Here is a 27,713-nt window from a genome sequence, read left to right as displayed (position 1 = left end):
AATCTGTAGTACAGCTCACCACATCAGAATACATCTATGACCAAAGGGATCACTTAAAATGACCTGCCTCAGATTTAGCTATCAACTTTCATTTTAAGAATAATATCCAGACAGATGAGTAAGGGATTGAATAGAGGATTGTCCCATCCAGGAGATAGGAAGGAAGATATATATCTATGTCAACCTGGCTACTTTATAAAATTATTTTTTTTATTTTTAAAATGGATAAAGGCTTTTCCCTGACATACCTGACTAGCCATGACTCATACTAGTGGAATTTCTAACCTTCAGAAACCAGCAGGGACCCCATTACCTTTAAAGAGGGACTTATTCCCCCTGTGACTGCAGAAAATCACATCCAAAAAAATGCACCAACACTCTTTCTAAGACAGGGCCCTGGCCAACAGAGACATTATGTCTGCAAGGACAAAAGAGACCCTGACTCCTCTTTTAAACCTCTCAAGGTCCCAGACCTGGAAAAATACATCCTGTGTCCAACATTTAGGAGAAGAAATGGGAAGTATGTCACATGACCTCCTCCAAGCTGCTGGAACCTGTAATATTGCAATGTGGAACTGAACCCAGGCAGTCTGCCATTTTATCATTTAACAGGTAGCAGCAAAAAGAGCTCTGTCCAGGCACATTGCTTGGCCCTCATCTACACTGTGTACCACTGGAACCTCGGAATTTCTGTATCTGTGCCTTTAAAACTCATTCATCTCTACGTGCCTTCTTCCATCGGGAAAGTCCTCCCGTCTGGGAAGACGGATCACCCTGCAAGACAGTCAGCCTGCTAAACCCTGAAGGAATACCCTATTGGACTTTTTATTCTGGTCTCTGGACTCACATGAAACCATAACTCTTATTTTTACTGTAGTCTTGCCCTGTACCCCTTTCTTTCCCTCATCCCTATTCTATTGTATGAGTGCAAAAAGGGGCAGACATTGCAAAACTCCTTCCTGCATTTTGTCTGTGTGTAAAATAAACCAGCCCTCTTATTTAACCTTATCTCAAGTTTGCTGCAGGGTTATTAATAGAGGATTGAATCATTCCAAACTGAAGAGTTGGAGAAATTAAGCCACCACTTATAAAGGTGGAAATCAGGAATCAAAAACACCTTTCTGTTTATGGATGGGTAGTGGGAGGGGAAATCAGAGCTGTTTAAAGTAATCCCTTTCCTGTCCATAACAGGATATTCAACAATGACGAAATGTGCTCTGGGTTAGCATAAGAAAGTAATTTTGAGAGTAGTATAATATTTAGTCATGTGGTTTACAGCAGCTAATAATAATACTGGCTTTTATATTTGGAGTACTGGAATACTGCATGGTAGAAGTCATTCTTCAGTTATAAAAAGCCCTGATTAAACCACACCAGCGGTACTATGAGCCATTCCTAGCATTCCTAGGGCATCACACTCAAGGAAGAATATGCTGGGCTTGGAGGGAATTGTGGCAAATGTTTACCATAATGATTCCTGTACTCCAAGGAATAAATTAAAAGGACACATCACATACAAACCAGGGTCATATTCCCTGAAATTTAAATGGTTAAGGGGTGATTTGTTTGAAGTTTCAAGATATCAAGGGAACTAATAGGGTAGCAAATAAACAAATACTTCTTCACACAAAGGATGGTAGAAGTTTGGATCACTCTTCTGCAAACAATAATTGAGGTTAGATCAATAATCCATTTCAAAGCTGAGACTGATGAATTTTTGTTAAGCAAAGGTTTTGGGAATATAGAGCAAGGGCACGTTTATGGAGCTAGGTCAGCCTTGATTGCCTTGAATGGTGAAACAAGCTGCAGGGGCTAAATGGCCTACTTTTGATCCTATGTACTTAAAAATGTTATTTTATTATTCATTAACATTATCCTCTCATTATCAATAATAGATGTGTCCATTCTCCTTTGCTTAGGCTGTTGCTTTGTACTGATTCCATCAGTACCAGCTGCTAATTGTATGTTAATTGTATGCAGGCGGTAGGCATTTATTGGTGTTTCACTTGGCCACATAAAGAGCCACCTATTGAAACTGTGGTGTGGTTGAGTTAAGTAAATGCTTGTAAATGTAACACTGGGTACTATCCTTCACCAACTTGCTTTTCAGATTGGAACACCAGGCACCCTCCTTGGTCCAGTTGGCCATTTTTATGGGTGAGTTTATACAATGATTTTAGCAAATCTATGTGGGTATTATATTAAATCCAATTCTGATCTCAGTAAACATCCACGTGAATGCAGTAGAGATCACGAGATGACCTCGACTGAATTCTTTACTTCTTGACCCAGAAGTTGAGGCAAAAGTCAATTATCATCACAGACTCGGTATCAAATCTAGGCCTGCAGGTTTACATGACTCAGATTACAGTGACTTTACCAACAAAACCATTGGAAAAGCTGTATCTTTACCCTTAACATGGAATACTTACCATGGCAGACACAATTCTAGCGATGTAAACAGGAAAACCTCTTCTCCTAAGTGCCTTATTTGGATTTTTCAGATATTTGGGTGTTTTGTCCAATAACTTAAGGCAGATGTCCAAAATATCTTCTTCAAACTGTAAATATTAACATGTATCGATTAATAAATAGTATTAGAAATGATTCATTAATTTAAGTCCTTGAGTTTCACTCATGTTACAATATTCCATTTGATTGTATTTTACTTCTCTATAGTAATCAGTAATGTAATATATAAGCTACATTGTTTTTCTTCTGTGCATCCTTACACAAAATTTGTAACTCCTAAAGTGACCCATTCTTTCTCAGCACCTCAGAATTATAAAACTGTTTGTTTCTCTTATTTCTTTCTCTTAAACTGCATTGATCAATTCATGTAATTGTTCCAATGTTGTAGATCAGGATTCTGTGCCCATACTTATAAAACTCAAGTGTCCACTAACTCCACATGCAGTGCCAACTTGCAGACTTACAGACTGATAAGGGAAAGTCAGATCTTCTACTACAGCACTTTATGTACAGCTTTATCTCAAAGCTCCACATGGCATGACAAAATGTACAATTTGATACCTGCCGTTTGCTAATCCCTTCTGAAACCATCAAAACAATAAAACATTGTGTGTCTTTGAGAATTTTGAAATTTTTTGTAAATTTTGCAAACACTCTGTAACGCTGAATCTGACCTAATATCAGTAAACATAATTTGAAACAGAATTCTTAACAATCTATGTAAGTAAACATCTAAAAGCTTAACTTTCGCAGATTAAGAGAAAAAACCAGAAAGCTCCCTCGTTTTCATTTACAGTACCTGTCCAAAGTTCCAGGGAACATCATGTATGTAATCACTGCTACCAACGTAAATAATTCCAGTTTCATTCATCACATATTCATCCCGCTGAAGATCACTGTTCAGAAAAACCTCGTCCTCTGAAAGTAGATGGGACATTAATTACATCGTTCAGGATGTATAAACACAAGAACAAATACAAACCTGGAGGCTTGGCCTAAGTAGCCAAGTGGTTATGGTACTGGGTTTGTAACCCCAAGATCAAGAGTTCAAATCTCACAATGTCAAACTATGTAAATTCATCCGAAACAGATGGAAACTGGTTTGTACTCGAAAGAGTTACAAACCTGGATCTTAGTTTAATTGTTTTAACTCGAAAAGAGTTACAAACATGGATCTGATAATTCACTGATTCCAGCACAACCTGTCAAAATCAGCTAAATGCAAACAAAATTGTGAGGCAAGCACTCCAGCACAATAAGGCTGTAAGTCTAGGTAACCTTCTTCAGCCAGTAGTACTGAAGGCATGATCCAGTCTCCTCCAGCGATCCAAGGAATCATAGATGCTACTCTTCAGTCAATTCAGTTCACTCCAGGTGATATCAAGAGATGATTGAATACACTGGATAGAGCAAAGACTATGAGCCCTGACAATATTCTGGTTTTAGTGCTGAAGACTTGTTCCCCAGAACAATCTGTGCCTCCAGCAAAACTGTTTCAGTACAGCTATATCACTGGCATCAACCCTGAAAAATGGAAAATTGCCCAGGTATCTTCTGTCCACAAAAAGCTGAACAAATCTAATCCATTATCACACCGTCAGTCAACTCTCAGTCATTAGCAAAGTGACAGAAAGTCTTAGCAACAGTACTATAAAGCAACACTTACTCATCAATAATCTGTTCACCAATGTTCAATTTGGGTTCCACCAGAATCTCACATCTCCAGACCTGATTATGGCCTAAGTGCAACCATGGACAAAGGAGGTGAGTTATCAGTGACTGCCCTTGACCTCAAAGTAGTATTTGACTGATTATAGCATCAAGGAGTTCCAGCAAAATTGAAATTAATGGCAATTAAGGCAGGAAAATCTTTACTGGCTGGAGTCATAGTGAACAGAAAGGAGGCTGGTGCTGGCAACTATCTCAGCCCAAAGACATCACTGTAGGAGTTCCTCAGGATAGTGTACTATGTTAATTGTATGTTAAATATATTGCTAAGATACACAGGTGAAGGACATTGTTTATTTAAGTGCTTATAAAGAGAGACTGCTGGGACATGGGTTGGGAGGTATACAGATATATGTAATATTGCATTCTGTGAATAAACCCATTATCAAGAAAAGTATTAGTGTCAACTGGGTTGGGATCAAAATAACATTTTAGGCCCAATCATCTTCAGCTGTCTCATCAAAACCTTCCCTCCATCATAAGATCAGAAGTGGAGATGTTCACTGATGATTGTAATGTTCAGTACCATTTGCAACTCTCAGATAATGAAACATTCCATATCTGCAAGCAGCAAGACCTGTACCACACAAATTCCAGGCAATGATTATCTCCAACAAGAGAAGGTCTATACCCTACCTTGACATTCAATGGCCTTACCATCATTGAATCCCCACCATCTATATCCTTGGGATTACCACTGACCAGAAACTTAATTGGACCAGTCACAAATACAGTGGCTAAAAGAGTAGGTCAGAGGTTGGGTGGTCTGGAGCGAGTGACTCACTTCCTGACTCCCAACTCTTGTCCACTATCTTAATTAGCACCACATCCATCACCTTAAATATTCACTCACTCTACTACCTGTGCACCATGCTGCACTGTATGCCATTTACAAGATGCACTGTATCAACTCAGCAAGGTTTCTTCGCCAAACTCATGATGCCTGCTACTGAGAAGGACAAGGGCAGCGGCATGTGGGAAAACCACCACCTGCAATCATACACCATCCGGACTTGGAAAATATGTTGCCGTTCCTTCACTGGGTTAAAATCCTGGGATTCTCTGACCGCACTGTGGGTGTACCTTCAATACAAGAACTTCAGTGATACAAGATGGCGACTCACCACCACCTTCTTAAGGACAATTAGGGGCATGCAATTACAGCCGACCTTTCCAGCAGTGCCCAAATCTTGCAAATGAACAAAACAAATGTGACAACTTGTTGATTGTAGAAATACTGTTACTTAAAAGAAGCTGTACCTGAACACCATGGATTGAAAAGCACAACGAAATTTCCAAGATGGTACTGCACATCCGACTTATAAGCATGCTCCAGAATTAATCTGTGGTAACCAATCTTGGCTCTTGGTGATGGCGATATGGCTATGCACAATTTATTGCTGGTGGAGGAGGTAATGATTCCACTCCATCGTTTTAGATTTATTGACTTTGTGAATGGAACCTCTACTTTAGTTCCATTTAATTTCTTAGGGTCTGGACCTAAAGCAAGAAACACACATTTAAATGAGTAACAACAGGGAAGGTCTTTAGCAAGCTTTCATATTTCATGATCATGTAACTATATTCTCATCGTTGTTTTTTAAATAGCTCGATGGCCTCACCTCCAGCCCCACAATCCTCCGTGATAGGCCCTTCATTCTGGAATTCCACCCCTAAACCCCTCTGCCTATCTGCGCTTCTCTCTTCCTTTTAAGATGCTCCTTAAAAGCTATCTAATTGACCAAGCTTTGATCATCTGCCCTAATATGTCTTTATATGACTCAGTGTCATATTTTTGTGAAGCACTTCAGAAATTTTTATGTTAAAGGTCCTGTATAAATAAAAATTTTCTTTTCGCTGTTATATATTTTGAGCTATGTTGTTTCAGAAGCCCAGGCACTGTGATTACTTATTCAAATTTGAGTGCAAGATAATAGCCCCTCATTAGTTCTAATTAAGTATGAACCCTAAAATACACCAAAATTCAACATTAGCATCAATGTAAAGAGGTTCCCAAATTGTATGAGCCCTTCAGTATAAACCTGGGGCAGAATTTTGCCCTGGTAGGGCAGGCTCAGCGGGGGTAGATGGGTGCAGTCGGGAAGCTGACCGCTGCCCACGATCGGGGCCGGACCACAATTTCATGCTGGTGAGGCCAATCAAGGCCCGCCCAGCGTGAAATGTGAACGGCAGCATTCAGCACTGCCTGTGCGGGGGGAGGAGGGTGAGAGGGGCAAGAGGGGAACTTCGTACATGTGCGCAAATGAGCACTTGAAAATCTCCCTGAGGCAGAGATGAATAGTTATAAAAATTAGAAATAAAGATTTAAAAAATGTTATAAAACATGTCCCCTCAAGTGATTCTGTCACATGAGGGGACATATTATAAATGAAATTTGAAAAATGTTATTTTATTTTCATTTGATGTTGGAAACCTCATCCCGCCCCTGGATGAGGTTTCCAAAAAAATGCAAAGGCCGCTTGGCCTTTTTGCCTGCCCGCCAACCGTAAGGTTGGACGGGCAGTGAAAAATTTAAGTTAATACATTAATGGCCTTAATAGGCCTTCTAATTGTTGCCAACCGAGTTATTGCGTGACTGCACGTTGACATCGGGACGCTTACCCGATGTCATCATGCATCATTTCAAGCTTGAGCAGGTCAGGCACGCGCCCGCACACTGAGGCAAAAATTCTGCCCCTGGAGTCAGGTCTCTGACCTTATTCCAAAGCAGTGTTGTCCAATATAAATTATTGACTAACTTCTGCACGGCTATGCTGGTTACTGACGTTTTAGTTGGAAGCACCTAAAATACATGCACAATACAAGTTAAATGTATTTCATGTTTTTGTATTTACTTAATAAATCATTTGGGGAATTAAAGAAGTGGAGCACTCACATACACTGCTTTTCGTCTTACCAAAAGAAGGTTAAAGTTCATAGGCATTCATCTTGTGAGTGAGGACTACAAACTCATGTCCAACACCAGTGCCTACTATTCAGTATTAATTTTCTAACCAGAAATGAACTTCAGCATATCTGGATTCCAAATTTGACTGGTGATTTTTTTTTGAAAAATATGCTTTATTCATAAAATATCTGGAAGAACATTCCAAAGCATTTCAAAATCACCATCACATAAGTACAATCAATTCAACTTTTACACATAGATCACAAGGTGCATCAATACAATCAATGAATATTACAATCATCTCAATATGGTCAATGCAGACAATCAGACAAAGGTATTGGAGTTATCAACATACATCATGTTGCACGCTGAGGTGCATCAATACAATTATAATACAATTAGCATTCAATGCAAACATTCATTGTGAGCTGTACAGTCCAAGGGGCTCTCAACAGTTCCCAGTCCCTCGGTGCACTGTGGCAGAAAGGTCTTAGACAGCAATCTTTCCCCATTGTGACTTTGCGGTGGCTGCCACAAGCTTTAGTGCGTCCCTCAGCACGTAGTCCTGGACTTTGGAATGTGCCAGTCTGCAACACTCGGTCAGGGACAACTCTTTGCGCTGGAAGACCAACAAGTTTCGGGCAGACCAAAAGAGCGTCTTTCACCGAGTTGATGATCCTCCAGCTGCAGTTGATGTTTGTCTCGGTGTGTGTCCCTGGGAACAGCCCATAGAGCAGAGTGTCCTGTGTTACAGAACTGCTCGGGATGAACCTCAGCAGAAACCACTGCATCTCTCTCCAGACTTTCTTTGCAAAGGCACAATCCACAAGGAGGTGAACAACGGTCTCGTCCCCACCACAGCCACCTTGAGGGCAATGTGCAGAGGGGGTGAGACTCCTGGAGTGTTGGAAGGATTGGACAGGAAGGGCCTTTCTCACCACCAGCCAAGCTATGTCTTGGTGCTTGTTGGAAAGTTCTGGCGATGAGGCATTCTGCCAAATGACTTTGACAGTCTGCCCGGGGAACCATCCCACAGGATCCACCCTCTCCTATTGCCACAGGGCCTCTAAGACGTCACGTGCCGACCACGGCCTGATGGACTTGTGGTCAAAGGTGTTTCTCTGCATAAATTTTTCCACAAGGGACAGGTGGTATGGCACGGTCCAACTACTTGGAGCGTTCCGCAGCAGCGTGGCCAGACCCATCCTTCGCAACACCGGGGACAGGTAGAACCTCAGCACGTAGTGACACTTGATGTTTGTGTACCGAGGGTCTGTACACAGCTTGATGCAGCCGCACACAAAGTTGGCCATCAATATAAGGGTGATGTTGGGCATGTTTTTTCTTCCCTTATCTAGAGGCTTGTACATTGCGTCGCTGCGGACATGATCCATTTTCGAACTCCAGATAAAGCGAAAGATGGCTCGGGTGATTGCCATCACACAGGAGTCTGGAATGGGCCAGACCTGCGCCACGTACAGCAACAGCGAGAGTGCCTCACACCTGATGACCAGGTTCTTACTCGCAATGGAGAGGGAGCGTCACCTCCACATGCCCAGTTTTCTTTGCACCATAGACACTCGCTCCTTCCAGTTTCTAACGCATGCCCCAGTCCCTCCGAACCATATCCCCAGCACCTTCAGACCGTCAGTTCTGACAGTGAAGGGGACAAAGGATCAGTCAGCCCAGTTCCCAAAGAATGTGGCCTCGCTCTTCCCACGATTTACCTTGGCTCCCGAGGCCAATTCAAACTGGTCGCAGATGTGGATCAGTCTGTGCACCGACAGCAGATCCGAGCAGAAGACAGCGACATCGTCCATGTACAGGGAGGCTTTGACCTGAGTGCCTCCACTGCCTGGGATCGTCACTCCTCTTATGCCCGGATCCTTCCTGATGGATTCAGCAAAGGGTTCTATGCAACACACAAACAGGACAGGGAAGAGAGGGCAGCCCTGCCTGACTCCAGATTTAATCAGAAAGCTATCTGATTCCGACCCATTGATTGAGACTGTTAGTGTAGAGCAGTTGGATCCAATTGTGAATTCCATCCCCAAACCCCATTTTAGAGAGCATATCCACCATGTAGGTGTGCGATATTCTGTCCATGACCTTCTCCTGATCCAGGCTGATGAGGCAGGTATCCACACCCCTGTCCTGCACATAGGCAAACGCATCCCTGAGCAGCGCTAGGCTGTCAGAGATCTTCCTGCCCGGCACAGTGCAGGTCTGGTCGGGGTGGATCACCAATTCCAGAGCGGACTTGACCTGATTGGCAATGACCTTGGACAGAATCTTATAGTCCACATTCAACAGTGGAATGGGTTGCCAATTTCTAATTTCCTCCCTTTCCCCCTTGTGCTTGTAGATGAGGGTGATGATGCCTTTCCTCATGGATTCTGCCATACTGTTGGCCAGGAGCATACTCTCGTACACTTCTAGCAGGTGTGAGCCGATCCAGTCCCACAGAGCCGAATACAACTCCGCCGGCAAGCCATCGCTCCCGGGAGTTTTACATTTGACTGGTGATGGATATATTGTACAACACTGCTCTAAAGCAATTTTGTTTGAACCTTGAGCATCCTTTGAGACGGTGGTCTCACCCCACATTTATTCAATGTTGTTTGATGTGTAAATCCAAAGCAATATAAAAACCGTGACCCTCCCAGGTGCTTCCTATACACATCATCAGCTAGCTTTAAATATTTAGACAATGCAGAAAAGACATGGACCCTCACATTGTGTAAGCATTTAAATTTTTAACTGCAGCAGTGATGCTCTGTACAAACGTGTAAGCACTTATAAGCAGAACTCTTAGCTAGACAAAAGAGCTCAAGTTTCAGCCAGGCAGGTTCTGTGTCTCTGAATCCCAGACTGCAGCTACCAGTCTCAAAATGTTAACTGTTTTGCAAATGCATCCTTAGTGAGGAAAATGAAAACACTTTACCTCTGAGCAGTTACACATTCCATCAGTAAAGCAAACAAATTCTAGCATGGACACAAGCTTGCTTGAAAGAGATTCATAAAAGAAGGGAACAAGGTGCATAGGGAGAGAAGTGAGGGGTCCAGGGAAGGAATTCCAGAGCATGAGGCCAAGGAAATGAAATAAAACCATCAAGTGTGGGGTAAAAAGAAGGGAAGATTCACAAGAGTCACTAGGGAAGGGGAATGTAAGACAGAGATAAGGGGAGTTTTGGTCATGGAGGGGATTAAACAGAGGGATGAGAATTTTAGTCAGCAAGGCCAATGATAAGAACATAAGAAATAGGAGCAGGATAGGCCATTCAGCCCCTCGAGCTTGTTCTGTCACTCAATAAGATCAAGGTTGATCTGATGTGGTCTTAACTCGACTTTCCCACCAGTCCCCTGTGACCCTCGACTTCCTGGTCAAACAAAAATCTGTCTAACCAAGCCTTGGATGTATTCAATGACCCAGTCTCTAGTGCTTTCTGGGTAACAGGATTCCAAAGATTAATGATGATGTGAGAGAAGAAGTTCCTCCTCATCTCTGTCTTAAATGGGAGACTCGTTATTTTGAACCCTTGTACTAGATTCCCCCAGGAGGGGAAACATCCTCTCAGCATCTACCCTGTCAAGCCTGTTCAGAATCCTATATGTTTCAATAAGATCACCTTTCATTCTTCTGAACTCCAATGAGTATAGGTCCAACCTGCTCAATCTTTCCTCATAAGACAAGTCCATCATCCCAGCAATCAGCCTAGTGAATCTTCTCTGAACTAGCTCCAATGTTAGTATGTCCCTCCTTAAGTAAGGTGACAAAAGCTGCACACACTACTCTAGACGTGGTCCCACCAATGCCCTGTACCATCGTGGCAAGACTTACCCATATTTATACTTCACCTTCCTTGCAATAAAAGGCCTGCATAATAACTTTCGTGATTCATATATAAGGACATCCAGATCCCTCTGCACTGCAGAATTCTGCAGGCTCTCTACATTTAAATAATATTCTGCTTTGTATCTTCCTGCCAAAGTGGACAACCACACATTTTCCCACATTATAATCCATCTGCCAAATTTTTGCCCACTCGCTTAACCTATCTATATCCCTTTTCAGACTCGTTGTATCCTCCACACAACTTGATTTCCTATCTATCTTTATAATGTCAGAAAATTTGGCTACAATACAATGGGTCCCTTCATCCAAGTGATTAATAAAGATCATAAATAGTTGAGGTAGCACTGATCCCTGCGGCACTTCATTAGTTACGGTTTGCCAACTAAAGATGAACCGTTTATCCCACTCTGTTTTCTGTAAATTAGCTAATCCTCCAACCATGCCAATGTATCACCCCAACACCATATGCTGTTACCTTGAGTAGCAACTTTTTATGTGGCGCATTTTGGATGAGCTTAAGTTTACAGAAGGTGGTGGTTGGGCATCAGCTACAAGAGCATTGGAATAATAGAAACTAATAAAATCATGAATATAGGTTTCACCAACAGCTCAACTGAGGTATGGGATGAGCTTGAAGTAGGCGGAGTTAGTGATAAAGAGCACATGGGGGGTCACAAACTCAGCCTAGGGTCAAACAGGATGGTAATGTTATGAACAGTCTGAATCAATCATTGACCAGGGAGAGAAATGGAGTCAGTGATCAAGACAGTTTGTTGTGGAGTGAGTGAAAACAGCAGTTTTGACAGGGCAAGAAGATGAAGTGCAAAAAAAAATTACTTTTGCATATATAACACTTTAGTTTTTACATTATGCTTAAAAATTCATTAAAAAGTGATTTTTACACTTCCTGTTCATTACCTGTCTCAAAGATCATTTTAAGCTTGTTGTCGTTTGGATTGAATCCATCCGTGAAGTTCACCTTAATGCTGAAGCTCTGGCCCCTCCTAACTATCAGCCGCTTGGTGCTGATCTTATCAGTCCTGTGTTCCTTGTTATTCTTTTCAAACTGAAAGTCAACTTGGCACTTTGCATTAGATGGAACAGGATCCACAGCTGAAAACAATAAGTGATATTTAAAAAGCTTAAATCTTTTACATCATTAATGCCAGCAGCAGTTGTTTCACTGATGTGCTGAGCTCCCCCTGATGGTGGCCTCAGTGCCTGCAGGTCAGCCAGCCACGAGCAACATGACTGATAAGGAAAAGGAACCAAATAAAAAACATTTTATAATCCTTAATTTCACATGAAGTTCAATTCTATGTCACTAAATTTCTCCTACAGAGTCAGCTACTGCCTTAAAGCAAAGATTTTCAAGCTGGGATCTGTCAAAAATAAGGAAGACCCCTGGGAAATTCCAAGTATCCCTCAATTTTCATCAGGTTTAATGAATTTTTCTATGTCAAGCTGACTTAGGAGCACAATAGCTTGAAAAACAATGCAACTTAAAATTAAACAAGTGCTTTTAAAAATCACACAATGGAGAATGTGCAGGCAGGTTCCAAATAAAGCATTGGATAAATTATTTCTTTCTCTCACATTTCAATTTCTCCTAAACATTGTCTTGCTCTCCTCGTACAATTTTATACTTAACATGCTATATTGTCAATTTCTAAATTTGCAAATTACACCAAGTTGTGGGGATTAGATAATATTAAAGAGCGATCAACAAATTACAGAAGGACATTAATAAACTTGCAGAATGGACAAATAATCAGTCAAGTAAAACCTGGTGCACAATAACAAGTTCAACACAGATAAATGTGAGGTAGTACATTTTTGCAGGAAGAATAGTGAGGTGCAAGTCTAGGTGGAGTAGAGGAACAAGGGGATCTCAGAGTACCAATTACTAAAAGGTGCACCACAGGTTCACAAGGACATAATAAGAACATTCATTTTTATTTTAGAAGACTAGAATTGAAAGGTAGGGAGGTTATACTAAACATGTTTAGAACCTAGGGTTAGACCAAACTTAGAGTACTGCATGCAGTTCTGGTTGCCATGTTATAGAAAGGATATAGAGGCACTGGTGAAGGTGCATAGACCATTTACAAGGATGATACCAGAAATGTGTGGGTATATATATCAAGAAAGGATTGACAGGTTGGGTTTCTCTCCTCTTGTGTGATGATCTAATAGAGGTCTTTAAATTTATGGCCTGAATTTTTCAGCCCCCAGGGGGGTGGGATGGCAGGCAGGATGGTGGTATAAAATTGGTACCTTGGGCAGTGGCACTGTACTTGTTGCCTGCCTGCCATAGATGCAATTTTGCCAGTGGTGGGGGTGGCGTCGGGCGGCCAGGTCACTCGTGGGCCAATTGAGGCCCTTAGGTGGTCAATTACTGGCCACTTAAGGACCTCCTCCTGCTGCCGCTAGGATTTTTTCTTCAGTGGGGGAAGTAATTGCCAAGTGTCCAACCCACCAGGTGAAACTTGACAGGCTGGTGGCTAGGCAAGGGAAGGGGTGCCTTCTTTTCGGGCTTCTTGTGCCCATCAGAGGCCCCCCTACTAAAATACTCTCCCGCCACTGTATTTCCCCCTTCATTCCCCTGTCCACACCCACACACACCAGGGCCAGCCAGACTGGCCCTAGCGAGACCCTGGGCTCACCTTGTTCTGGGCTCTAGAGCTCTCCTCCTTCAGAGGACTGCTTACGGTCCCAGCAGTGGCCACTGCTCCCAATAGCACTGCTGGGGCAAGAGAGCTGCTGGTCATTTGGTTGGCCACCGTTAGATGGCTGCAGAGTGCGTAGGCCAAACTAGGGTGGCCTTGACCCTAACTTTCACTCCAGGGGCAGGGACCCCACCCTAGCATAAAATTCAGCGCTATGAAAGGCTTTGAGAGACTGGATACAAAGAGAATGTTTTCTCTGGTAGTGAAGAACATAAAAGGTCATCAATATAAGGTAGTCACCAAGAAATCCAACAGGGAATTCAGGAGAAACTTCTTTATCCAAAAGAGTGGTGAGAGTATGGGGCATGCTACCACAGAGTGTGGTTGCTGCAAATAGCATAGATGCAGTTAAGGGGAAACTCGACAAGCATCTGGGGCAGAAAGGAATAGATGGTTACGACGGTAGATTTTAATGAGAAAAGATGGGACAAGGCTTGAGTGGAATCTAAACACCAGCAAGGATGGGCTGGCCTGTTCTTCTGCAATATATATTCTACGAAACACTATGTAATTCTCAAGTTTGTTAAAACCATCTGTTCAGATTAAATAGCTTTCTACAGTTTACTAAACATTCCAGTTATTCTAGTTTCTTAATCGCTTCTCGCCCATTTCTCAACCCACGCTTCCTGAAGATTCAAACCTAACCTGGAATGCAATTTGATCTGAGTGGGTGTCTATTTTTTTTTAAGTTCATCCATGAATCTTGTCTATAGGCTATTAACCCATGGGACGCATCACAGTTGAGAATTGCTCTGTTCCCCAACCCCCTACAGACCTTCCACACCAGAAAAAAGATTAGATATTCCAGTGGACATCCCTGAATGGCAATCAGCAGCAGGAACTGCCTGATTTCTTCCCTTTTCCCTTGCTCAACAACACTAAAGCCACCCATGATGCCCTCACCATTTCCTTGGCTGAAATCATCAAATTCAGTGTAAAATCGGTCCTTAGAGCTTCCTATTTTGTAATACCACAGTACAAAGCACTTTATGATGGACTCATGTAAATTGACTAATTCAGCATTATTAATTATAGTATTATTAGAGTAGAATACTTTGCTTGTCAGTATCGATTTTAGCCTAAACAATCTGAACATTACAACACTTTAAATACAATTCATTGGCTGCAAAGGGTTGGAATATCCTGAGGTTGTGAAAGACACAATATAAATGCAAGTCTTTCTTTTTTGCAGGAGTAATGACTTTGGGGCACTAGCCCTTATCGGAATGGGTTGTTACTGTAACCTTTTGCAAGAGTAATTAATTTATATCAAGGAGTATGGAAAATGTTTCTAAGCTTTGAATATTGCCCTTTACTGAATTTGTAAAAAAGCCTTTGGACTGTGGATATTAATGGCAGTCTGTGAAGTGGTTATAATAGCACAGGGCAAGACTGCAGAGGGGATCTCTCCAAGTTAATGAGCATTTTTAGAGTGTGAAATCAACAATGGAGCCAAAAGTGAAGTTGGGAGTTGAAAGAAGCATTAATATTTAAATATCGCAGAGCTGAAGTAGTTGCTGTTGGGTCCCACTCCTCCAGCACTGTGATGGTTAAATCTGCAGCTACACTGCCAATTCCATGTTGAAGTAAAGTGGATTTTTTTCCAAAGAAAAACATTATTCATAAAAGTTGTAAAAGCCATTATATAACAGTTCAATTTTATAATATGTAAGGTGCAAAACAGTTCAATTTCTTTCAGTACAGCATATGACACTCTGAGGTGCCTCACAACACCTACTATGACAAGTTATATTTACAATATACATCCTGTCAAACATTCTCTGGTGTATACAGCCCAAGGGGCTTTACATGGGTTCCAGCCCCTCCATATACTATGACGAAAGAGTTAGAATGTGTCCATTCACCATGGAGCCTTTGCAGCAGCTGCCCTCAGCTTTACTGTGTTCCTCTGAAGGTAATCCTGGACCTTGAAATGTGCCAGTTCTGGCGATGAGGCATTCTGCCAAATGATTTTGACAGTTTGCTCAGGGAACCATCCAACAGGATCCACCATCTCCTTTTCCCACAGGGTCTCAAAGACATTGAGAAAAATTTTCCCCCCGTTGGGCGGTCAGTCGCACCTCCAATCAGTGCCACCATTTTATGTGGGTGGGCCAATTGAGGCCCGCCCAGCATGCCGTCTGCTCGGAAGTGCTATGTGCTCCCTGTTCGGGCGGGGGTGGGGGGGAGGGCGGGAGGGGGGGGATTCCTTCAGCTGGGAATGCGCTCTTTCATACATGCTCGCAAAAGGGCACACAGATCTCCCTGAGGCTAAGTGCTGCCTCAGGGAGATCAGCTCAAAATTAAAATTTTTAATACAAATGATAAAAAAATTTCCCTGACATGTCCCCTCATGTGACAGTGGCACATGTTCAAAACTTTTATTGAAAGATTTGGTAAAAATTTAAATAACCTCATGAAACCTCATCCCGCCCGTGGATGAGGTTTCATGCTTTTTCCGAAGCCCGCCAGGGCTCCCAGCCTGCCCGTCAACATTAAGGTTGGACGGGCAGGTCCATTAATGACCTTAATTAGCTTTTCAATGGCCTCAATAAGCCGTTGACAGGTCGGCAGGGGCACAGCTGACTTGGCTGCGCCCCCGCCGACCTGTAAATGGAAATGACGTGGGGTGATGTCGGGAATTCCGCCCGACATCATCCCATGTCCTTTTACATGTCGGCGTGTGGGCCTCGCCCCCGCGCGCCAACCGGTAAGTCCTGCTCATTATGTGCAGACCTGAGGGACTTGTGATCAAAGGTGTTTTCCGGACAAACTTTTTCACAAGAGACAGATGGTGCAGCACCATCCGACTGATTGGAGCATCCTGTGGCAGCGTGGGGAGACTCATCTTTCGCAACACTGGGGGCAGGTAGAACACAGTGGGCTCAGACAGTTGGTGTTTGCATATCAACAGTCTATGCAGAACTGGATGCAAGCCACATGCAAATAGGTGACCATTAGGTTGAGGGCAATGTTGGAAACCTTTATCCGCAATCCTGCCACCCTCCTTTATGTAGAGATTTTTACAACAAATTTCATATGTAGAAATGCAGAAGTTTTAGCAGGACCCCAAAAATCTGGCTGTAGAAAACACTGAGAACAAACAATGCAAAAGACCCTCCCAGTCAAGCCGTCCCACTTGATCTACACGCCCCATGGAGTACAATTCTATTGTATGGAGAATCTAGGTTTAAAAAGTGCTTGAGCTGTCCATTACTGAGTTTGTTGAATACTATAAGGAAGTGATACTTTTAGCCACTTCTGCTAACATTACATAGACTCAAATTAGAACATTCTGTTATTTTTATCCATGAATCTCACATTTAAAAATGCATGTTAAATATCTCAGGAGAATATGATTATCTACTACAAAAACAGGCCATAAAACAGAGCTGTAAATATTCAATCTTTCAACTTCTGTCCATAATCTAAATGAAACCAAAGAGAGAGCGGGAATATGAGTCCTAGGGTTGAAAGCGAACATTACACAATCAGAAGCTAACAGTTGTAGACTCAACCCTTAATCACATCAAAGTACCATCCTTCAGCTATTCCATAAAACGCTCACGTCTAAGCACATATACGGGGAAAAAATAAAAGTCACTCCATTTGAAAAAATAAACAGAAGGACAGAAAGCGGAAATCAAAGAAAGTGAATCTTCGAGATTAGGACGTTGAACTTACACATTGACATGTTGCTCATGTTGTTTCAATGAGATGACTTATCTGTCTTTCTCAAAACCACTTCTCCAGTATCCCGTGAGAGCAGAAAGCAGCTCCTACTTACAGATCCAAAGCATTTGTTTACACCAACAGTCTGCGTCTATTTGTAGCTTCAGTAATTACAACTTACCACACCTCCATGATACTCGTCATCATTAAAGGGGCATGGCCTTGCTAAAAAATGCGAAGTCTTTATTTAATTGATTTGCCATGCAATGACATGAATTCTTCAAGGGAGACCCATTGCACAATATTTCTGTTAAAAGATTCACTGCTTTTCCACCTGTTGAATAAGGGATGTGCAGTACTTCTTCCTTCAGCCTAAAGCTGGGTGCAGTGCTTCGAGATATGTTTCAGTTCCATTTGAATTCCTTGCCAAACTAAACAATCAACCTCAACTACAACAGCATTACTCCAAGGGAAATGGGGTCCCTGCACTGCCTTTAAATGCAATTTGCCTGCAATCCTGCAGAGGCAGCAGCAACCAACAAGAACTAATAGTGAAGAGAAAAAGATAGATATGCTTTCACAACCTGAAGCTATCCTTAAAGCCATCAAAGTACATTTGAAGTGTAATCAGAGTTGTATTTGTGGAAACATAGCAGCTACTTTCCACACAGCAAGGTCCCTGTCACGAACGTGTAGTCATGACATGATAGATTTTGTTTAAAAGCTAATCTTTTGATTAAGTCGACAGTTGGAGTCATAATAACGACTGCCGAAAGTCACCTGACTTTTTACAGCTGCAATGGGCAGAATTTTCCATGCCCGCTGGCATCGGGCATCATGGTAGGCATGAGCAGGCAATATGGCGGGTAGGCCAAAAATTGGTTTCACACTGTCATGAAACCAGTTTGCAATTATCCGCTTTACCAGTCAATGGCAGGCCACATTTCCTGCTGCCGCATCGGGAAATTCATTGTAATGCATCTGCATAGCATTGTAAGTCCATCCAGCCGGAATCAGCCGCCAAGCTGGATCATCCAAGTACATCAGGGTGATTGCACACTGACGTGTTTCACAACAGCATGCACATGGCAAGCTGCACATCGGGGGGAACTCAGAGGTGAGTGCACGCTAACATTGTTCAGTGCTCGCAAGGGTTATCTGTTGAACCTCAGGGTTGAGGAGCCGTGCATTCAGGCAAAGGCACAGGCAAGTTGCATTTTCCCAGCTGGCTGACAGTGCGGTGTTGGGGCAAGGGCTGCACTGTGGCTGAGGTGAGTTGACGGGGGAAATGGCTGCACAGCGGTTGATGGCAATGCACTTGCACAATTGGGGAGCGCGAGATGGGAAGTGGATATGCATCAGGGAAACCTCATGTAAATTGACATTTCCTCTGCAGCTGCAACAGTTCAGGTGCAGCCACATTGACACTGGGCCTCTAGAGTTGGACCTCTAGCTTCTCTGCCCACTCAAGCAACACAGAGGCCTGAAATTGACAATAAATGCTCCAGAGTTTTTCACCCCTTGGGCACAGACTGCAAACTAATGAGCCTTTTAGTGGACCACAGAAAAATTGGATGATTGGACAAGTTGTACAACCTCCATGTGAAAGCTGACCATGGAGCAGAGACTGGTGGAAGCACTCACAGCCCCTTGCGATGTCATCATTCAGATTTGGACCAGTTTCCCCCATGGTTCAAGCTAACAGCGCAACCTCACAGTGCAGGTGAGGAGGATGCCAGTGCCTGAGCTGAGACCATAGCATGCAGTCTAGTGGGTGAAGCTGCCACCAATCGGTCAACTGGAGTGGGGTGGAGAAGGGTCAGGTTTTAGGCAGCCATACAGCACACTAAACTCTGGCCATCCAAGTGATGGACTAACACTCTAGGGGATGCATTAATGGGCCTTCAGACTTAACCAAGAGAGGTTCTTAGTACATCCAAGTTAACCCATGCATTTCTCCCTTTCATCCTTCAGGAGTATAATATCAGGACCATGGAGCATGGTGACCTAGCAGTATGCCTGCCATGAAATTATTATATTTTTCATAATATTATTGGGGGCTATTGCAAAGTAGGCTTATGTTTGTGTGTGTGGATGGTTCTGTCTGTGTGGCTAATTTAATTAAATTAGAGATGGTTAGAATGTAAGGTTGAAATTATCAAAAGAGTTAGGTGTAAAAAGAGCATTTAAAATGCTAATGAGTGAGCTAGGGTAAAGTCCGCGGATAGGGGGTGAATGAAATTTGCATTTTAAGATAAGTGGAGAGGTGCTTGGTTTTGAAAGAGTCATGGTAGGTAACCATGCAGTTGTATTCTTGTGAATGCGTTTTATTCTTTCCTTTTGTTAATAAATATTTTATTCTAATTTTTAAAATTTCTGAAGATGTTACTGGACTCATTACTTCTGAATTATTGTACAAATATTCTCCTAATAAATACAAATTGCAAAACCGTTGTAACAGTGTGGTAAAGTTTTTTTTGACATCCTTGCAATGGCCTCAGAGTGCAGCAGAGAGAAGGTACAATGAGGTTCATGCAGCAACTCACACCTTGGTGGAGCAAACTATCAGTGTTGAAAATGAGATTCCAGTGCCTGGACCAGTCTGGTAGAGACCTGCAATGCAGTCCACAAAGGGTGTCACACATTGTTGTTGCCTGCTGCGCCCTTTACAGCCTGGTGTTGCAAAGGGAGAGGAGCTGGCTGAGAAGGAGGTAGAGATCTCCTCTGATGAGGAGGATGTCGACAGGGGTGAGGGTGAGGTGGTCTTTGAAGATGAGGATGACGGCAATGAGGCCATCTCACTGGTGAGACGAGGCAGACACACTTGCACCCATTATCGCACTTAGTGCTAGTCTGAGATGATTCTGCCCCATGTTTTTCAGGCTTCTGATTGCAAGTAGACATATCCAGGCATGTGAAGACATTTGAAATTCATTACGCATTTCCACAAGGGTAAACAAAAACTAATTGACAATAGCTTTCCTGGTGGTGTATGTTGTAATATACACCATCAGGAATATACACCACCATCTTTAGATGTCTTAATGTTGAAATCTTGAGATTTGTATATTTAAACATGAACATTTTATTGTTAACCTTTAACTATTTACTGTTCCCAAGTTACTGTCATGTATAGTGCTGTTACATCCATATTGGCGGCTTCCAGACTGTTCGCTCTAGCCTGTTCTCTCTGATTCTATTACCATGACTTTATACATCATACCATGGGTGGTGCTATTCTCCAGTCCCACATTAATCTTTGCTCTGCTGAGCATCTTTACATTACAATGGGATGCAAGCGCATCATATAACAGTGTGAATAGCTCTTTCCTATCTCACCAAATCTGGAACAATGGGAGCCATTCAAATTATTGGCTGAGGTATTTAAAAAGTTAATTACCTCAGCTAAAAGACAATGGTTGGGATTATGTCCAGATCTGGGCCATCCCAAACCTAATATGGAATCATGATTCAACAGTTTGGGATGGCAACCATTTTTGTGTTTTTCAACTATATAAAGGAAGCTGTAAGAAGACATTTTGTGTGGCAGTGTGAGAAACAATGCCAATTCTTAGTTGTCAGCTAAACCAGCCATGAGCCACATGTGAGAGCTGGTGTTCCCTCCCATTGGGAGTTGCAGAGTAAAGTATTCAGAAAATCATCCCTGGCCTATTGAGAAGAAACCAGGCAATCTTCGAGTGTCAATACCTGCAGTTTCCAGTAAGGAAAGGAGCCTATACTCCCTCTGATCATCTGCTCCATCTATAAAGCCAACTAACAAAGTAAAACTCCAACTATTTGATTTCACAAGCCATTGCAGCTGCTAACCAAACCTTATGTTTCAACCCCTTCACTTTGGAAAGAAGGAATACAAGCAATGGGCCAGCAACAATATCTCTCAGAAACTGATTTGAAATTGCATCTTTAATGATCCTATTCCTTAATCTGCATTTTAACCTTTGTATCTGTATTTTACTTAATAACTTTATCACTTTTCCTTAAGTAGCTTTCATCAGTAGTTTTGTAATAAACTAAGCTTTATCTTCTTTAAGAATAAAGCTTGTCTGCTGAGTGTTACATACACAGATAGAAATTATTTTAGCTCATGAACCACTTTAAGGAAATGCCTTTACCGTGGTCATGAAAGTCCAATAAACAGCACTGAGACAATAACTAGTGTTACCATCTCCATAGAAACTGGTAACTTTTAAAAAGAAATTTAAACTTCCACTTAATAGGTGAAAGGATGATACAATAATATTTCACATTTTAAGACATTTACTGCAACAAAAGACTAAAAACACTATTGACTAAACACTATCTCTAAAGTCAACTAATACTTGAAATCATAGAATATTTCCCTTCTTATTTTTAGCATAACCAAAAAGCACACTTCACAGGTATATGTTATATTCTCCTTTAAGTAGACATTCAATTTTCCCAGAGTCAATCCAAAATGATTCTTAGCTCCTGAGAGTTTACTTCTGTTCTTTTCCTTTCTTAGCTTGGTAACTTCTAACCCTAGAACTGTCCTTCACATCACAGTATTACTGTAGATCCTCCATCTTGAGCAAGCTAGGTGAATCTCTCAGCTTCATTTCAACTGCTCCTAAATTTGGCCTTTTCAATTAAAGTGCAAACTTCCACCCACATTCTGACATGGTGAATTATAGAGACCTTTGGCTTCTAGCTGCTCTCTCTCTCTCTCTCCCAGGCTGTGGCAGACTAACCTGTCTGTGATATTTTAGGAAAACCTGTAAACTGATATCACAATGGCTTTCCCTCTATCCTTCACATCTCAAAGCCCATCACCAAGGCAATGTTATCACATGGGCCTTGTATCCAGGTACAATTGTTGATTAGCTATCCTTGAGACCCCAAATATATTTTTATCTTGGTAGTAAATAGATAGTTTAAAGCACAACTGTTTACAGTTTGACATTCTCAATACTTGCCTGAGGCTTTTGGAAACTTACAGTCTATCCACTGTTAGCACACAGACTGCTGCTTTTGTCTCCAAGCATAAGCACTTTGTGCCTTCTTCTCAGTAAAACAATCTGGGCTCTCTTTAATCTCTAACAATCAAACCATTCAGACTTGCTGTCAGGCAGACTTCAGAACAGGTCACATGGCTCCCTTCATTTCACTTTAAATTGAAGATGCAGTCCCAAATCATAACAGTCTTATAAATAACACCAGATAAACTGTTATAGTTATGTAAGGTGAAGGACAGGCGAGGAAAGTGGGGAGAACTCTCTGTTTTAAATAGGCAACCCTATATATTTAGACAATGACCCTTGGTTCTAAATTTTTCAATAAGAGGAAACATCCTCTTCACATCCACCCTGTCAAGAACCCTCAGGGTCTTATATGTTTCAATCAAGTCGCCTCTTACTCTTCTAAACTCCAGCAGATACAAGACTAGTCTGCCCAACCTTTCCTCTTAAGACAACCCACCCATTCCAGGTATTAGTCTGGTAAACCTTCTCTGAACTACTTCCAACACATTTACACCCTTCCTTAAATAAGGTGACCAAATACTGTACACAGTACTCTAAATGTGGCCTCACTAGTGCTCTGTATGACTGAAGCATAACCTCTCTACTTTTGTATTCAATTCCCCTCACAATAAATGATAACATTCTATTAGCTTTCCTAATTACTTGCTGTACTTGCATACTAACCTTTTGTGATTCATGCAGTAAGACACCCAGATCCCTCTGCGCCTCAGAACTCTGCAATCTCTCACTATTTAGATAATATGCTTCTCTTTTATTCTTACTGCCAAAATTGACAATTTCACATTTTCCCATATTATACTCCATTTGCCAGATCTTTGCCCATTCATTTAACCTATCTATATATTTTTGTAGCCTCCTTATATCCTTTTCACAACTTACTTTCCTAGCTATCTTTGTGTCATCAGCAAATTTGGCAACCATCCCTTCAATCCCTTCATCCAAGTCATTTATATAAATTGTAAACAGTTTCAATCCCAACTCTGTGGCACACCACTCATTACAAGGGCCAAGCAGAAAAAAAAAAACATTTTTATGCCTACTCTCTTCTTCCTGTTAGCCAGCCAATCTTCTATCCAGGCTATTATGTTACCCCCTATACCATGAGCTTTTATTTTCCGCAATAAACTTTGATGTGGCTCTTTATCAACTACCTCCTGGAAATCTAAATACAGTACATCCACCGGTTCCCCCTTATCTACAGCACATTACTTCCTCAGTAAAGATGCATTTTAGTCAGCCCTCTTTAGACATGGGTTGAGTCCTATCTTAGCTTGGACTTGCTATCTTTTTGAGACAGAGATACTTCAAAAACTGATGTAACTATATTGGAATTTGTGAGTATCAATTTTCTTTCATATATTTGTTTGAGTGTCTTTCAATAATCTTTGTTGATAAGGTGGAATCAAAATTGCATGCATCTTTACTACATTATTGATATATTCTGATTAGCTTTAGTTACTACCTATAACCTAATGTATAAGCTGTAATCAATAATTGGCTTCAATAAAAAACATGCATCTTCCAAGCATACAAAAGATGTAGTCTAAAGTATCTTATCTCGAGAATCCACACATAAACACGTTTCTCTAGAAGCCTTGGTTAGATTTCTAAGAGCTGGTACTGGTAAACTTTCAAAGAAGTTGGTCTACTAAGACATGCAACAATGTATGTCCCATCCTAAGATAACTTTGTTAGCTTTGCAACTCCTGGAAGACAGTACTCTTATTTGAAGACTCAGTCTAAGACTGTGGAGTGAATCATCCCATATTTGCACTAAGTGTGGTAACAGGCAGGAAAGAAAAATTTTACCCGTCGGCTGCAATGACAGCTTTTCACCCTGTATCGTCCCAATTCTGTCTCAATAACTATGCATTCCAGAGAAACACACCATTTCGCTGGCGGGTAGCCTCTGATTCATTCACCATGCCATCACCTCGCTGCTTCTTCACATTGGGTGCCATATTTAAAGCAGCACGTACACCACTCAATGCTTCCAGGCCAGGACTGCTGCACTAAAGAGATGGCCCTGAAAGACAAGAAGACTGCAGCCCCAAGATTCAGTGGTGCATCACTTGAACATCTTTTGGATGATGTGGATACCTGCCATGATGTCCTCTACCTCTGCTTTGGCTGCAGTGGGGGGGCAGCAACATCACCAATCTGGATTGGAAGGCGGTGGCAGTGATAGTCAAGAGGACAGCCACCCAGTGCCGAAAGAGGATGAATGATCTCTTCTGCTCTGCCAGGGTAACTCACTCTTCTCATCCTCTGTCAGCACAGAGGGAGCAGCTGACCTACAAGATGTCAGCCAAAGCAAGTCAGGGCCCTCAAAGCCTCAGCTCTTGAGAGGACACACGCCAAAGTCATCAGAGGCAACAGGGCCAACCATTGAACAGGCTGTCTCCACCTCTGCTGCAGATGTCAGGGCAGCACCTAAAAGTGGTAGACCTAGAAAAGTTAAGGAATTGTGATCACGGTTGGTTGCATAGGTGAACACATTTTGTCACTTTATAATCTGAAATATATTCACTTTCACTGAATAATGTTTAATGGTGAATGTCTTTCAGTTTCATTGACAGGTTTTGTGAGTCCTCTCAATACATCGTCTCACCAGCACCCCCCCCACCCCAATAGCATTTCAGGTGCTGTAGCTGGCCCATGAGTGATTCTGGATGGTGAAGTGTGTGTGTGACAGGGTCTTTCACAGCCTCATGCAAACACCCCCCCACACACACAAATCCTTCTTCCAGCACAATCATCTCACTGTCCTGAGCATTTTCAATGCTGTATGGGGTGTGTAGCCATGTGGGATTTAGGGGGTGTGTTAAGTGAGCATAGTCTTGTGAGGGAAGTGGTTTCCGACCACCCCAGAGAGATGTCTGGGGGTTCCCACTTCTAGGGGGAGGATGGAATCCAGGGGGAGGAAAGAATAAGGGGGTGGGGGATGTCCAGGTGAACATACAAAGGAGGGGTCTGTGGAGTCCATGATTGCCTCCTGGGGTGGCGGGGGAGGGGAATGAGGGTGGGTGTGGCAGGAGGGAATGGTGAGAGGGCAAAGTTTTGTTGCAAGCTTTGGATTTCCACTGTTGAGTGGAAGGGAAACCAAAGCTTGCGGGATGCCTTTCCTATGGCAATGGTGGGTGCCTTGTGGTGGTATTGCTGGATATTTTGTAGATTAAGAACTTATAGGGACAGTTGCCTGAAGTGAGAGTTTGTTTGAGAGTCTGGCTAGGTAGAGGTCTTTTGGAAAAGGTTGTAAGACTGGGTTTGACCATGTGGCTGTGATCTTGTGTGTTTGAGTTTTCTTTTCTTTTGTTGATAAATGTTTTCATTGAATACTTAAAATCTCCAAAAGTGGTAGTGGAATCTTTACTTCTGACTTCAGTACACATATCATCTTGTAATAAAAATAGAAAATGCAAATTGTTGTGACAGCTTGGCCAAGTTTCCCTTTGGAATTTGGACAGCCCGGCAATTACTACCTACCATATCATAGCAATGGCAATAAGGGGAACAAATAGGGTGGATGGAGAGAAACTATGGGCAGATTTTAATTGAGCCTGCTGGAGTGGACAAGACGGTGGGGGTGGGGGAGTGACGCAGGGATGGGGTGGGGGTTGCTGAGAGAATTGGATGTAAGTATCCTCATCAGATTCCCAGCATCAAGAACACTGACCCCAATTAAGTTGAGGGTGGGAAGAGCCTGATGTGGGAATCACACTTGCTAGCAATGGGGTCTCAATTCGGCTCATTAATGAATCAATCGGCACCAATCGTTTCTGAGCCCACTACAATTTAGTTGTGGCTCAGGAATTAAATGGAAGCTGCACTGCTCTCCCGTGCCTTCCAAAGGCTGCCCAGAAACCCGGTCTTTTGATTGGGGGACCTAGCATTGGGAAAGGAGGGGCACTGAAAGCCATCCGTCTGTCCTTGCCTCCGACTCTCCCACCCGTCCCACTCCTTTCCCACAACCCCACATCCTGCCCTTACTCACCTTTGGCCTAGGGTCCCTTGTTGATCCTGGGCCTCTGGAAGGTGCATTACCAGGAGCTTCCACCATTCTCAGTGGCATGGATAGCAATGAGGAGCTGCCTTTGATTGGCCAGCCAGTTCTCAGTTGGTGAGATTTCTGCGGCCTGGATCCTCAATCCTGAGCAAGGTCTGATGGTGGCCAGATAAGTACCTGATGGACATTTAATTCTGTCGGGCCTCCCCCACAGAACTGACAGGGACTCCCACTGATTCTCCAATCGATGGACAGGAACACTTTGGGGCCCATGAACCCTGAACTATTACTGCAGGTTGGCAAGTGGAGGATTAAGGGATATAATCTAACTGGAGCCAGACCTTTCAAAGATGAAATTAGGAAACCCTTCTACAAAGAAGTTTGAAACTCTCTTCCACAAATGGCAATTGATCAGTAGTTAATTTTAAAATTGATATTGATATCTTTTTGGTAAGCAAAGATTTAAAGGGATAGGGGAAAAGGTGGATTTATGGAGCTGGGTCTCAGATCATTGAATGGTGGAGGAGGCTTGAGGGGATAAATGGCCTACTCCTGTACCTTTGTTTCTTTAAAAAGAGGATGTTAATTCATCAAAATCATTTTTTAAAGCAAACATAATGGTGGTATAAGTTGTCCTGTAATCATCCATATCTCCATACACTCAATTCAGATTGGCACTTGCAACTAAAAGGGTATCTTAGAGTTTTCAATTGTTTACGTGGAAGCCATCATCTTTCACCACTATGAGCTTCACCTAAGAGTAGGTTTCACGTAATTCAAAGGGAACAAAGCAATCATGTAAAAATATGAAAAGCAAAGTGCTCAGAATCCCAAACCATAAAGAACCTATTCTAATCTTCATTGCATTAACAGAAATCCTCCACAATGTTCCCAATAAGTGATAGGGCACCCCTCCATTTATACCAGCAATTTTACGGTTTTATCTATTATTGTTAATTTTCCATTGTAGCAAACAATGCAACATGGTGTTGCAAAACTGAACAGGTCACAAAGCTGGTTCAAAGGAATGCATTTCGGCTGACCTATTACATAGCTGGTCCACGTTAAACTGCATTTTGTTTGAGAGAAGAAAGAACCAGATTAATAGTGCGTCTATTTTGTCTCAGAGACTTCATGCACAAGTAATGAAATGATACGCTATGGTGAATTTATAAACATGTGACACAATAGGAGCGAACTTCAGACCATTAGCGGCAAATAGTGGTGCAGGAAATTCAACTAGTCAGGGAAATTATGTAGAGCCACATCAGCCTGATTTTCACCAATAAAACATTCCCCCCCCCCTCCGCCATCCCCCAAC

At 42.3% G+C, this 27,713-nt stretch overlaps 1 protein-coding gene across 1 annotated transcript in view; it reads right to left on the bottom strand.

The window, feature by feature from the left end:
* LOC121286939 (protein-glutamine gamma-glutamyltransferase 2-like) overlaps window positions 1-17,536 on the bottom strand; it is a 41,915-nt gene extending 24,379 nt beyond the window's left edge. The window contains exons 1-5 of the mRNA XM_041204254.1: window positions 17,378-17,536; window positions 11,883-12,077; window positions 5,461-5,700; window positions 3,272-3,390; window positions 2,433-2,561 (exon numbers count right to left, since the gene is read on the bottom strand). Coding sequence (XP_041060188.1) covers window positions 2,433-2,561; window positions 3,272-3,390; window positions 5,461-5,700; window positions 11,883-12,077; window positions 17,378-17,396 — 702 coding nt within the window. The 5' untranslated portion in view covers window positions 17,397-17,536. The remainder of the gene's footprint in view (window positions 1-2,432; window positions 2,562-3,271; window positions 3,391-5,460; window positions 5,701-11,882; window positions 12,078-17,377) is intronic.
* Between the last annotated feature and the right edge of the window lie 10,177 nt (window positions 17,537-27,713).

Source organism: Carcharodon carcharias, chromosome 14 (genome assembly GCF_017639515.1).
Source record: "Carcharodon carcharias isolate sCarCar2 chromosome 14, sCarCar2.pri, whole genome shotgun sequence".
NCBI classification, from domain to species: Eukaryota; Metazoa; Chordata; class Chondrichthyes; order Lamniformes; family Lamnidae; genus Carcharodon; species Carcharodon carcharias.
Note: the sequence above shows the minus strand (reverse complement) of the source record. Positions and strands in the feature narration are given on the sequence as shown.